At 46.9% G+C, this 14,356-nt stretch overlaps 1 protein-coding gene across 1 annotated transcript; it reads right to left on the bottom strand.

Moving 5' to 3' along the window:
- Window positions 1-774: 774 nt before the first annotated feature.
- Window positions 775-13,525, bottom strand: FBXO40 (F-box protein 40). The gene is made up of 4 exons (XM_018573634.1): window positions 13,435-13,525; window positions 12,529-12,647; window positions 2,089-3,987; window positions 775-945 (listed from the first exon to the last, which is right to left on the bottom strand). Exons 1-4 carry the CDS (start codon window positions 13,523-13,525, stop codon window positions 775-777), a joined length of 2,280 nt encoding a protein of 759 aa, XP_018429136.1.
- Window positions 13,526-14,356: the final 831 nt, after the last annotated feature.

The raw sequence follows: 14,356 nt of genomic DNA, 5'->3' as shown, positions 1-14,356 counted from the left end.
GGCATGGAAGCCCGCGGCGAGGCCGCACTCACCCCCTCCACGTCCAGCCGTTGCACAGGAGACACTGGGACGGAAGCCGGCGAGACCAAGATGGCGCCGGCTGCTCTCGTGCCTGAGCCCTTCGTCTGTCGAGCGGATCTCCGAAGAGCTGCGGCCCGCCGACGGGACTTAGCGGACATAGAGCTGACCCTGGGTAAGTCCTGCACAGGATGGGTGACAGTCCGGGCACTGAAATCTCGTCAGGCAGGAGAAATAGCAGGATACTTGCGGCTGAGACAGCGGAGCTCCACCAGGCACGTGTGATAAGATTCACATCGTAGCCACGCCCCTTGAACAGTAGATCTTAACACAAAAAATTGTGGGCACCCCTGGTCTACACTATGACCTCATTACATACATGTTGCAATCTAAAATATTTTATTACATCTTTTATTAAAAGCTGATGTGTCCTAAAACTTTACCTCAAGGTGAAATAATTCTGGTTTTCATTCAGACTTTGCTTCCTACTTTCTATACACCTTCCCTAAATATTTAGAGCCATTGGAGTAATGCTAAGCTGGGGAACCCTGGAACAGGCGAGTTCTCTGGGGCCCCCTATTGGTTACAAAGTGTTCCTACAACTATCCTTGCCACACGTGATACAAATGTTCTCACATTGCCGAGCTGATTAAACTGTGACGAGCGTGATCTCTAGAGATAACTTTGTGTCCCGTTTGGGGTTTGATGTGAATTCTCTCCAATCCATTTTTGACTGGTTCTATACAAAGCCCCAACCTACAGCTTTCTTCTAAGGTGTTGAGGAGCTAACACGCTGGGAAGCTGGAACGGCTTCTCCTTCCTTTCTGGGGAATTGAAAGGACAGACCTTGAGGTGTTCAGACACGGAAGAGATGTCGTCGAAGGTCCAGTGGTGGACCGGAGAGAAGAGGCTGCTGAAATTCCAGACCTGGAGGAAGATCGGAGAACAAGGGTGAGGAACCGAACTGGAAGTCCATTATGACCCCCAAATTATTACACACCAGAAGTCCTATAATTATTATTATATTATACAGGATTTATATGGCGCCAACAGTTTGCGCAGCGCTTTACAATATAAGGAAGACATTACAATCACAAGACAAGATGGTAAGGAGGGCCCGGCCCCCGAGGGCTTACAATCTAAAAGAGGAGGGGCCAGTGATACATGAGGAGGGAGCTGTGTGGGGAGGACTTGTTTGAGAACGTGATGGTTGAGTGGTTAGGTTGAGGTGGGATCGGCTTCCCTGAAGAGATGAGTCTTTAGGGATCGCCTTAAGGCAGTCAAGGTGTAGAGATATACACTGAGTGGCCGGATTATTATATACACTGAGTGGCCGGATTATTATATACACCGAGTGGCCGGATTTGGATCCACCCAGCTGTGTGACTGACAGCTGGCTCTGCCTATCTAGAGGCAGAGCCAGCTGTACCCGCCCCCTCCCCCGTCTGTTCCGCCAGTCAGCGCTGGCGGATCGGAGCGGGGAGGGGGAAACTGTTCCTGCTACACTCTTACACGACAGCGGAAATTCGTCAATTTGCCATTTCGCTATACCATATGGTATCTCAGAGGTCAAGTGTTGAACACCCCGGGGCCGTTGGCTTTAGTCTTGTTTCCACTTATCTTATCTGGCAAAATGTCTATTGAATACCAGTATGTATCGAAACACCTATCATAGACGCAACCTGTTGTTGACCTGTTTGGATTCTATTTTGCTTTTTTGTTTTTTGTTTCCTTTATTATGGCCTAAGATTGAGGCCTACCCATGTCAGCTCTTGTTGCCGCCCAGGGCTTGAGATCTCTACTATTAGATATGCAGACAAAGGTATTGTATCAAAAAATTCTAATAAAATTTGATTTAAAAAATAAATAAATCTTTGTCAGGCTTTTTTTTTTTTTAAATTGTGTCTCCCTTGGGGAGATTTAACTTCCTGTGCCATTTACGGGTGCCTGGGGACAGGAAGTGAGTTAAAAATCTCCCGGTGGAGAAACAACAATAACAAATTTTAGCCCCTCTCTATACTTGGGCTTTTTAACCTTTTGTCTTTAATCTGATTTAATAGTCACCCTCACCTTTTTCCGACACCTCCACGAACTTCCGCCATGAGAGTAAGTCTTCTTTTCCCAGAGGAGATGGACCATCCCCCTCTCGTGCAACAACGAGGTGCACACATCTCTCATAAGAGAAGAGACTTGGGACAGCTGGCAGAGACTAAAGCTGTCCAAGAACCCAGCGACGTGTTGCAGGACCTCAAGTGGAAGGTTGGAGAGGGAGTCTTTGCTCTTTCCTCGATGGCTCCTTGAAAGGTTGGGTCTTACTCCATCGTACAGACTGCAGTCCACCAGTGGCTTCACTGCAAATGTCTTGAGCTGCTTATTGTAGATGACTCGTGACTTCACCCCTGCAGGACGAAACCGATTTTGCAAGTACGTACAGCCCAAGTAGGCAAGCGGGCAGCGTTGCTGGAACCAGCCACCGAGGCTGGACTGTATGTCGCAGTGGGCGTTCTTAAAATGCGAGGAAAACTCGTCTCTACGGAAGAACAGTTGGCACGAGAAGGTGAACGATGAGTTGCTCTTGTTATGTCTCCCGCTTACACTTTCACTCAGAATATCCAGTTTGAGACCCAAGCGTCTCATTTCCTTTTCCGTGATAAGATCCAATAAAACAGTTTTTTTAGTGAAGGGATCCTGGCCAAAATTATAAGTCTGAGTTCCGAAATCGATGAGCAGGCCATCCAGGGCCTTCATCTGTGACACACCGTGACCTTTAAGCTCCCTCTCTAGAGCACACATCAAGATTGTATAAATACTTTTAGATTGCGATAAGTCTTCTTCCGGGAGGCCGAGGTCAGATGTGTCCACCAATTTCACATCTTTCTCCTTCTTGTGATTGTCGTCCCCAAGTTTGGCTCTACGGCCACAGTAGCTTGTTGGTACTTTGAACGTGCATACGGTCTCCACTGTCTGGGCTTCAAGGTTTCCATACACAAAGTCCTTCTCTCTAGGAGTGCACGCCGCCATCTGTCCAAACCGGATAAGCATGCTGCCGTGATGCACAATGTACATGTTGTAGCTCCCACAATCTACTTCCGACTTCAGTCTTTCCAGGACCCCCTCCTGCCACGGAGCCAAGCCAGTCTTCTCTCGTAATTCCATGTGCGTTCTCTTGAGTTCTTCGTCTTTTTTGGCCTCATCAGATTCTGGCTGTTTCTCTCCTTCTTTGGGTTTGCCACCTGGCGTGTTACTAGTTCCATCGGATGCACTAGTGCTTTGACCTGCAGCTTTCTCTAGATATTCAGATGCTCTCAACTCTTTGCTAAACATAGCCTCCCACTTAGAGAACTGACCAAAATCATGGTCGAGTTGACCTCGAGCCAAAGCTTCTCGCTCAAACTGAGTCAGCCCGCCCTCTTCCGTACTGCTAGTATATGTTACATTTGACGGATCAGTTCCTCCAACAGCGCCTGCCTCCAGGCCTTCATCGGGCCTATCCAAGCTTATGGTATTTTGAGGTTCCTCAGAGAGCTCTGGGAAAAGTTCGGCCAGTTTAAGCGATCTAAAGAGGACTTTTTGATCCTGTAGAGATAAGGCCAAGTCCAGGCATTCCTCGCTTTCCTCCTCCTTCAGAAGATTCTCATAAAGAGTTTGATCCTTATCCAGAATGGGCCAGCGGTTCCACTCCATGGAACAGCAGACCACGCTAGCTGGGCAGACCTTCAGGTGCCTGGCCTGCTTACATCTATTCATGTAAAACGGGCAGCCGAAAACCGAATTGAGGCATGGCACCCAGTCGTTGGGGCATAGCAGTTGGTGCTCCTCCTCCTTGCACATGTGGAAAGTGGCGCCGCAGTGCGAGCGGCAGCTTATCATCACGCAGGAGACGCCAGAGTTGATGGGGGCTTGGCATCGTTTGTTGAAGCAGTTCTGGCAGTGTCTGTGCTCACCGGGACGTGGCTTTGTCGCCTTTCCCTTTATGTATCAAAAGAAAACGCATAATAACATTAGATCTGAAAGGAAAAACGAACCGTTCACACAGCAATCTGAGGTACAACTATTCCTTAACCACTTTCGGGCCGCAATACGTCTATAGACGGCAGCCCGTTAAAGTGTGGAGATATGAATAACATCAGAATTTAAAAAAATTGTTGGATCTTAGTTCCTTGGTCCGGCACTTTCATTAAACTCTCTAGATTCGGTTAATTTGCCATCAGTGTCCCCGCTGGGAGGATTCAACCCTCTGTCTGTCCTGATGGCCAATGTCACCGGGACAAAAAGTGAGAGGAAAAACAAAAATGTCAAGTTGTTACTGAAACAGGAATAGACGTAATGCTTCCATTTGGGATGCTTGTTGCTATGACAACCATCTAAAAGGGGATTTTACTCACATTGGAGAGATTTCCCTTTCACTTCCTTATGAGTCTACAGGAGGGGAAGTAAAGGGAAATCTCTCCATTGAGCAGATGGCAACAAAAACATGACAGGGATTTAAACCCTCCCTACACTATCCAAAACGAAAATGGAATCGGGGGTTCAGATTTGAGCAATTTAAGGGTAGGAAGTCTCCTGAGGGTTAGTCAACAATTAAAAGCCTAGGTTGGGGGGTCCCGTGCCAGGAATCAAAACATGAACAATTTTAAAGATACCTAAGCTACATATTAGGGATGCCCCGATACCGATACTAGTATCAGTATCGGGGCCGATACCAGGAATTTTCATGAGTACTTGTACTCGTGAAAATGCCCCGATTCTTAAGGCCGATACCGGCCCTTTAAATTTTCAAAAGCGGCCGTCATAGTTCCTGCGCTTGTGGGGAGCTCGGCAGCCTGCTGGGGACCTGTAGATAGCTGTCCATGGCAGTGCCTGTCCGGTTCATTATCTCCTCCTACTGCTTCCTGGTGCAGGCACAGCCATGGACAGCCCCGGGGGCGGAACTACCGCTACAGGGCTATAAGCTGGGGGTTCCTGCCGCACGCTGACGGGGAGGACTGGGCCTGGAGATGGACGAAAGCAGAGCCCAGCAGCGCAGAGAGTCGGCCGGACTGGACGTGGGGGAGGCCGTGTCCCGACATCGCCGGTGCGGTGGAGTGCCCGCAGAGCCACTGCAGATGTCCACGTCGCCCGGTGAGATCGACACGCAGCCTGGTGAGAAGAATTCTGCTTTGGGGACACATATTCGCAGAACACACGTTCCCAAAACAGAATACATGTCCCCAAAGGAGAATACTATTCTGCCTTAGGGACATGTGTTCAGTTCTGGTGACAACCGTATTCAGCACTATTGAGAAACTGCCCTAAAATCATCAGTCTGTGTTGTTTTTAGAAAAAAATGTCACATGTCCCTTTAAGAAAAAGTATCGGTAAGTGGTATCGGCGAGTACATGAGGGACAGTACTTGTACTTGGTCTTAAAAAAGTGGTATCGGGACATCCCTACTACATATCTTTAAAATTGTTACTGTGTTGATTGTTGGAGGTCGGGCCCCACATTATTTTGGGGTTGTATTACAGCGGATATTCAGCATTACTCACCATTATGAAGGATAAATCAGTCTCTGCCCAGGTGGTTGAGGGGTGTGAGAATTATCCTCCCGTCATTGGGACTGGGATTAGATAAAGATAAATGGATTAGGAGGATATAACATCAAGCAATAGGTGTAATTCATGTATGCAGAGCCAGCTGTCGGTCACGCAGCTGGGCGGATCCAGACACAATTGTCGGGATCCGCTTCAGCTGCGGCGTCTCAGTATACCGCCAGCTACAGCTCCCTATATACTGAGCTTAGGGTGATGGGAGGACGCTAGTTTGTGTCCTCCCGTTACTCTAAGGAGAACTATGGGGGAAAAGCCCTGACCCCATAGTTCTCCTTTAAAGGGGCAGATTTATGAATCTTCCACCAAGCTAGGCAAATGCTGTTCACATGGCATTGATACCACTAGATGGAGCCAAGGAGCATAGGAATTATGCTCTCTGGCTCCATCTAGTGGTGGTAAGTCCCTGCGAACATCATTAGCCCAGCCATACACCCCAGTGACAGTGCCTTGTAGGCAACATATGACTCTTAAAAGACTATTGAATCAGCCCACCCAAAGCTATATCAGGGTTGGCCTGGACTTGATAAAGGAGATCCTTCCAGTAACAGGCTGATAACACTGAGGGTTAGTTCACTCCATATGCAGTGCGTTCCGGTCCGATTCTGGCCGGAACGCACTGCATCGCATTGCGGCGGGCTCACTTTTTTGCCCGGCAGGAGGGGGCGTGGCAGGCAATTGAAGTAAAGGGCACCATAGCCACGCCCTCTGGTCGCAATGCGATCGCCCGCACCGTATCGCAAGGCACAATGTGCTTGCAGCATTTTGATCGCACCGGACTGCAGGCACAATGTGCCTTGCGATCGCATTGCAGCCAGAGGGCGTGGCTACGGTGCCATTCACTTCAATGGCCCGCCAGTGAGCCGGCCGCAATGCGATGCAGTGCGTTCCGCCCAGGATCGGAACCAGAACGCGCTGCATATGGTGTGAACTAACCCTAAGACTTCTATTAGTAGCAGTGTCGTTAGCCTACTGTGTGTATTCCTTCAGCTGGCCATTGGGATGCCTATAGGCCAACAGAAGGAGCGCACTGCCAATTACAAGACAGTCATTTATAACAATTATAAACAATTCCCAGAGCCATGCGCTCTGTATAATTGCATGTATATTGGTTCTGCGCGCATGCAGACAAAATAATGATGTTATTAGCATATTTTATTTGCAGGTCGAATGTAATATCAGTAGTTAATTGTAGTTTAGTATGTAATAAGTATTATTTCCTATGTTCCTCAGTGACATCTAGTGGCAATAATGAGATATTGACCTGATATTACATTCAACTTACATTCAACCTGGAAAAAAAAAACAACATGCTAATAACATTCCTTTTTGCCTCCAGTCATAGAGAACACATGAATGCAATTTTACAGGGCAAATGGCTCTGCAAATTAATTACAAATACTCCCCTTAGTGTTGTCACCCTGCAACATGAAGTGCTGTTACTGGCTGGATCTCCAGGTCAGAAGCCGTGCAACAGATTCACGAAAATAGTATTTGCTTGAGAAAAGGGAATACAGTGAGGAACGATGCCAAACATAACGAAATATAAGTTTACCCACACGCTAACATTGCAAAACATTTGTGTATCAATTTCGTTCAATGAAAACTTGTGTTATGTGCATTGGAAGAAGCAGGCTTTCTTAAAGGAGAACTATGAGGGGAGTGACAATCACTCAGCCTCATAGTACGAGCCGACGTGTCACAATGAGACTGTCACAGGTCGGCTTAATAGATCGGGAAGTGAGCGAACACATACCGGCGCTCGCTCACTACTCGATCTATCCCTGCAGAGAGCCGTGGCTGTCAATCACGGCTCCCTGCAGGGATCCCCCTCCCCGCTCCGATCCTCCAGCGCTGACTGGCGGAACGGACGGGGGAGGGGGCGGTTACAGCTGGCTCTGCCTCCAGATAGGCAGAGCCAGCTGTCAATCACGCAGCTGGGTGAATCTCAACAGTAATGTCGGGATCAGTCCCGGCTGCAGCGCCTCAGTATACCGCGAGCTGTAGCTCCCTATATACTGAGCTTAGGGTGACGGGAGGACGCTGGTTTATGTCCTCCCGTGACCCTGAGGAGAATTAAGGGGAAAAACACTGACCCCGGAGTTCTCCTTTAATCTGATTTGCAGCACACACAGAAAAACCTTTCATTGGTTTAATGATGATACTTTGTAATGTGAGTTATGTCGGCTCTCTCCTGTCTTCTGTGACATCTCTGGACTTTACAACGCAACTAAACGTCCTTTAGGGATCGGCACAGCGGGCGGCTGATCTGCACACCTCTGTTACTCATTAGCATCCTCATATTTGATTTTTGGGCTGAACTGTTGCTTTATCTGACCTGGGCTGGACGCAGAACAGATAATGTCACCTTTTTGACCTTGAGGCCTCGTTCACACTATGAGCCTTTTCCGAGGATTGCTCTGGCTGAGTGTTTGGACTTGGAAATGCTCGTTCACATGGTGGCGTTGTGCTGAGGACATTGGAAATATAAATATCCAGCAAGAGACAAACTCAGAAAGGGAAACAGTGATAATTCGGATCTCAGAAAGGAAACAAAGTGATAATTTGGATCTCAGAAAGGAAACAAAGTGATAATTCGGATCTCAGATAGGAAACAAAGTGATAATTCGGATCTCAGATAGGAAACAAAGTGATAATTCGGATCTCAGAAAGGAAACAAAGTGATAATTTGGATCTCAGAAAGGAAACAAAGTGATAATTCGGATCTCAGAAAGGAAACAAAGTGATAATTTGGATCTCAGAAAGGAAACAAAGTGATAATTTGGATCTCAGAAAGGAAACAAAGTGATAATTTGGATCTCAGAAAGGAAACAAAGTGATAATTTGGATCTCAGAAAGGAAACAAAGTGATAATTTGGATCTCAGAAAGGAAACAAAGTGATAATTTGGATCTCAGAAAGGAAACAAAGTGATAATTCGGATCTCAGAAGGAAACAAAGTGATAATTCGGATCTCAGAAGGAAACAAAGTGAGGATTCGGATCTCAGAAGGAAACAAAGTGAGGATTCGGATCCCGATCAGGAAATAACAAGTTGCTTTATACCTGAGAATTTTCTACAGTCATTGATACATTTATTGATTGTAAGGAGCCTTATCGGGACTACACAGAGTCTCCAAGCATATGAGGACCTGTCTATATGTGTAGCAGCTGAAGCAACCACTTTTTACTTATCTATAGACCGTAGACAATCATCTATATACTGGAAGAATTTAGTATCATATAACAAGTCTATTTTCCCAGCAGTCTCTGGAAGATTATAGTGGTTTTGGCTGTACATCTAATAAGGAACTACAACCCCCATCAGGAAGACTGCACTGTGCCTGCTCCTCACGTATATTGTGGGTGCCTTACCTGCTAATTAGCTGGGTGGGTGGTATAATCTTCCCTGTGACCCTGTGGTGGTCTGTGAGGGTCTTTTTGCTGCGTCGCAGAGGACTCAGTCAGGTGGCCGGTTATAAATAGACATCTACTGGCAGTGAACCCAACTGATGTTTCCTAACACGTCTCTCCCTTCACAACACACTGACCTTAAGGGAAAACTATACTTCTATCCCTGTTTTCTATTAACTGTTCTCACACTCTTCAAATTTGCTACATTGTAAGATTATCTCAAGATACTTTCAACCATTTGTTCCTCTAGTAAAAGAAAATTCCACTTTTCTTAAAAAAAAATTAAAAAAATGAATAGCTGCAACAAGCGTATTGTAATTTAATGCTGAAGTGTTAGGTACGCATTTAACACCTGTCTATGTTCCCCCCTCCCCTCCCTATACATTTTTTAATCAAATCATTTTGTTTTCATTCAATTCCCTTTTTTGAGACCCAGTGACATCATCACTGCTGGCCTATGCTCCGTAGAAAGAATGAGCTTGATAGGAAGGGTCGGCAGACTCCTGTAAATATCATAGCACTCTGCCTCGAGAGTTATATGGGAGAACACATTCTCAGTTTCCTTTCGATGTGCATTCCTGCTGGTCACTGGGTGTTGCAGACTTTAGCTGTGTAATCTGCTGATCGGTTACTTGAATGCACTCCAATAGAGCTACTGATAAGCAGACTGCACATTAAAAGTCTGCATACTTAAATACTTAAAGTCTGCATAATTGTTTGCAGCTTATTGAGTTAGGGTTAAGCTGAGGTTTCTGATTGAGGATTGAGTTAAAGTCTTCGAGTTAGAGTTAAAGAATTATGGGGTGAGTGAAATGCACTTATCCCAATAGTTAGAGCTGACGTGTGACATTGTAGCTGTCAAATGTCGGCTCTATAGGTCGAGAAATGAGCGATCACATTCAGCTGATCGCTCAGTTCCCAATCTTCCTGCGGAGAGCAGTGGCTTTCAGTCACCGCTCCCCACACGGATTCCCACCTCCCCTCTGTGTTCCTCCAACACTGATTGGAGGGAGAGATGGGGAGGGGGGCGGGCAGAGCCAGCTATCAATCAAGTACTGTATTTTTTGCTCCATAAGACGCACTTTTTTCCCCCCAAAAGGAGGGGGAAAATGTGCCTGCGTCTTATGGAGCGAATCCCGACGCCCGAGACATGCAGTTTCGGGCGCCGGGCGCGTGGTAGGAGCCACTGCTCGTTTAATACGAGTGATCTAATGAGATCACTCGTAATAAAACCGAGCAGCGGCGACGATGGAGATCACCATAGAGCAGACGAAGAACGGACTTTCTTCGTCTGCTCTGTGTGATCACTGAGACCGTGGCGCTGTAATCACAGCGCCACCTGTCTCAGCGGTCACTAACTGCAGCTTCTGTCACAGCTTCTGTCATAGAAGCTGTGACAGAAGCTACGGTCTGTCGAGTGCTCCATAAGGCGCGCCGGACCTCCCTGCGTCCTATGGTCCGGTGCGTCTTATGCACCGCAAAATACAGTATATTGTCGGGATCTATCCTGGCTGCAGTGCGGCTCTGCGATTTCAGCATATATGCTGACTTTTGGGTCACAGGAGGCCCTTAGAAAATGTCCTCCTGTGACCCTAAAGAGAACTACGCCCAAAAAAGGTTTGGCCATAGTTCTATTGAAGTTGAGGTATCTGGGTTAGGGCTGAGTTGAGGTATCCGGTTTAGGTATAAGTTGAAGTTCTGAGTTAGGGTTGAGTTGAGGTATCTGGGTTAAGGCTGAGTTGAGGTTTCTGAGTTGGGGTTGAGTTGAGGTTCTTAGTTAGGGCTGAGTTGAGGTATCTGAGTTAGGGCTAATGTGAGGTATCTGGGTTAGGGTTCAGTTGAGGTTTCTGAGTTAGGGTTAAGTTGAGTTTCTGAGTTAGGGTTGAGTTGAGGTATCTGGGTTAGGGTTAAGTTGAATTTCTGAGTTAGGGTTAAGTTGAGGTTTCTGAGTTAGGGTTGAGTTGAGGTATCTGGGTTAGGGTTGAGTTGAAGTATCTGGGTTAGGGTTAAGTTGAGGTTCTGAGTTAGGGTTAAGTTGTGGTTTCTGAGTTAGGGTTGAGTTGAGGTATCTGGGTTAGAGCTGAGCTGAGGTTTCTGAGTTAGAGTTGAGTTGAGGTATCTGGGTTAGGGTTGAGTTGAGGTATCTGGGTTAGGGTTGAGTTGAAGTATCTGGGTTAGGGTTAAGTTGAGGTTCTGAGTTAGGGTTAAGTTGAGGTTCTGTGTTAGGGTTGAGTTGAGGTTTCTGAGTTAGGGTTGAGTTGAGGTATCTGGGTTAGGGCTGAGTTGAGGTATCTGGGTTAATGCTAAGTTGAGGTTTCTGAGTTGGGGGATGAGCTGAGGTTTCTGAGTTAGGATTGAGTTGAGTTTCCTGGAGTTATGGTTTTGAAGTGTGTTGAGCACTCAGTTTTGACATATGAAAAAAACAAAGTTAAGGTTTTCATTTTTCTGGGTTTATTTTTGGAAGAGTAAACATCTCTATAAGCTATATATTTATTGTGGCTTCTACTTCCGGGATTCAAGAAGTTTTGGGTCTGCAGTCTATCGCACCCAAGGACTATGAACATAACCCTCATAGCTGTGCCAATAAATGTCACAGAGGTTCTCAATGGAACACCTGCAATCGACTCACAAGAGGTCACCGATAGTTCTAGGAACTTGTTAGATTCTCAGAAGTGGCATGGGACTATGATCCTGACTGGTTCTTCCAAGCACAGGCTGATTCCATCTATGATAGTGAAGTGTGCAGGAAAGATGAAATGCCACCTGGACGAGTGAACATAGCAACAACACCCAGCATCAGTGGTTATTTCAAATCAGAAAAGACGACTGGAATAGAACAGCAAATGCTGCCACAAATGATGACAACCCCCTCTAAACTTAATGGCCTACTTTCAGCATTTGCTAGGGTGGGCAAACACTTGGAGGAATGATACCTCCGTGACTAACACCCACCCTAGTAACTTCCCATACATCATAGGGAGTAACATGTGCTGTGGAGAATACAGCTCTTCTTGGATTCCCCCTGTAGAGGGCGGGTCCTACTAATTGCCCAAACTGGTCCCTGTGATGGATGTGGCTGGGGGTGACTCAGCATGGAGCACAAGTCTCCAAACTCCAGAGTCAGGTTGGAGTATCGCAGATGATGGCTGGAATTACCTTCCAAGGTTTAGGGTTAGGAAGCTAGTTTTCTGATATGTTTTCCTAATAAAAAACACAAAAGATAAAGCGCACTCCTGTAGGGCAGACAGGCTTCAAACAAGTGGCTGTTATGTAAAGGTGTGCAGATCTCCTTGTTACAGGGAGAGGACCCTGTCTATTAGAAACCACGAAAACAAACAAAAGATCAGGAGCGCAACTACCAAAATTCCTTGTGTGAGTAGGTAAGTGTGATCCGGCGAAGGGACCAGTGGACATGTAGATGAGGACAGCGTCAGGCGCACTAATAGATCTTTACAGTGTGGGGTATAGGTATCTATGGCAATGTCACAGTAGTAGAAAAGGGGGACTTACAATTAGGAGCTCCCCTGTTGTCTGTGCGATCGTCTCCTTGGATCGATCCTGGTGTCTCCGATGGTGTGGGAGGCTGGTCTGGAATGGATGTGCTTCAGTTTGACCGGCCACAAACTCGACTGGCCGGGCCGAGCCGTGTCCGTCAGGAGCAGACAGCAAGGGGGGAGGAGCTACGTGCGGCTAAGTGACCCCGTGCGCCGCGTGTCAGTGCTGGCAGTCGGGCTATGGTCATAGGGGTAGAGAAGTATCGGGTGTCTCCAGTGGCTACGCGTTTCGAGGGATTGCCTCTTTATCAAGCCTCAAGATACTGGAGACCGCGGGAGATCTGTCTTCTTTTTAAATATAGCAAGGGGGGAGGCGTGTGATTTCGTAGAGCCCAGTGATAGGCTGCCGCTCACGTGGGAGGAGTGAATTAGCAGTCTGGGTTCGTCTTGATTGTGAACTGTCAGTGCTCTAGTCGATGGAGATCTATAACCTTTAGTAACCCTTCGGTCTTGTCAGGGGCTGGCCTTTAATTGGAGACGATCTATACTATGCGTATAAACACAGAATAGATCGTCTCCAATTAAAGGCCAGCCCCTGACAAGACCGAAGGGTTACTAAAGGTTATAGATCTCCATCGACTAGAGCACTGACAGTTCACAATCAAGACGAACCCAGACTGCTAATTCACTCCTCCCACGTGAGCGGCAGCCTATCACTGGGCTCTACGAAATCACACGCCTCCCCCCTTGCTATATTTAAAAAGAAGACAGATCTCCCGCGGTCTCCAGTATCTTGAGGCTTGATAAAGAGGCAATCCCTCGAAACGCGTAGCCACTGGAGACACCCGATACTTCTCTACCCCTATGACCATAGCCCGACTGCCAGCACTGACACGCGGCGCACGGGGTCACTTAGCCGCACGTAGCTCCTCCCCCCTTGCTGTCTGCTCCTGACGGACACGGCTCGGCCCGGCCAGTCGAGTTTGTGGGCGGTCAAACTGAAGCACATCCATTCCAGACCAGCCTCCCACACCATCGGAGACACCAGGATCGATCCAAGGAGACGATCGCACAGACAACAGGGGAGCTCCTAATTGTAAGTCCCCCTTTTCTACTACTGTGACATTGCCATAGATACCTATACCCCACACTGTAAAGATCTATTAGTGCGCCTGACGCTGTCCTCATCTACATGTCCACTGGTCCCTTCGCCGGATCACACTTACCTACTCACACAAGGAATTTTGGTAGTTGCGCTCCTGATCTTTTGTTTGTTTTCGTGATATGTTTTCCTGGTTTAACATGATAGCAATGCTTCTCCTTACTGGATTATTATTGACGTGGTCAGAAGGACATGCATCTCAAAGGGGAAACCAGGCAACTGATCGCCGATAATAAGGACTATGAACTAGGGCTGGTAATGATCAAAATTTTCGTGTTCGATTAATCAAAATTTTTTAAAATCGATTAATCGATTAATTTTGATGAATTATAACGCACATACAGATCCAACTACATTGGCCTATACACATACAGCACAGCAATGAAGTCATAAAATGAACTAGGATCACACTAATCCAGCACGTTATTCATCTCACGTGCCCCACTCAATATGGCCGCCGCTTGAGTGGGGCACGCGAGATTAATAACGTGCTGGATTAGTGTGATCCGAGTTCATTTTATGACTTTATTGCTGTGCTGTATGTGTATAGGCCAATGCCTTGGCTGGCGCTCGTGCAGAAAGTTGTAAAACAAATTTAATCGATCAAAAAGATTAACGATTAATCGAGAAATGAATCGTTAATTTGCACAGCCCTACTATGAACGTCTGCTTCAAGAAGAGA

This window comes from Nanorana parkeri, unplaced genomic scaffold (assembly GCF_000935625.1).
Source record: "Nanorana parkeri isolate BGI_ZX_2015 unplaced genomic scaffold, ASM93562v1 scaffold2465, whole genome shotgun sequence".
NCBI classification, from domain to species: domain Eukaryota; kingdom Metazoa; phylum Chordata; class Amphibia; order Anura; family Dicroglossidae; genus Nanorana; species Nanorana parkeri.
Note: the sequence above shows the minus strand (reverse complement) of the source record. Positions and strands in the feature narration are given on the sequence as shown.

What these genes read in the sequence shown, in the direction of transcription:
- FBXO40 (XM_018573634.1), bottom strand. Translation starts at nt 13,525, where the DNA reads ATGGATGTGCTTCAGTTTGACCGCCCACAAACTCGACTGGCCGGGCCG. An exon ending in AGCAAGGGGGGAGGAGCTAC is followed by an intron (nt 12,648 to 13,434) that starts GTGCGGCTAAGT and finishes CGGCCCGGCCAG; the next exon opens with TCGAGTTTGTGGCCGGTCAA. An exon ending in CAACAGGGGAGCTCCTAATT is followed by an intron (nt 3,988 to 12,528) that starts GTAAGTCCCCCT and finishes TGATACATAAAG; the next exon opens with GGAAAGGCGACAAAGCCACG.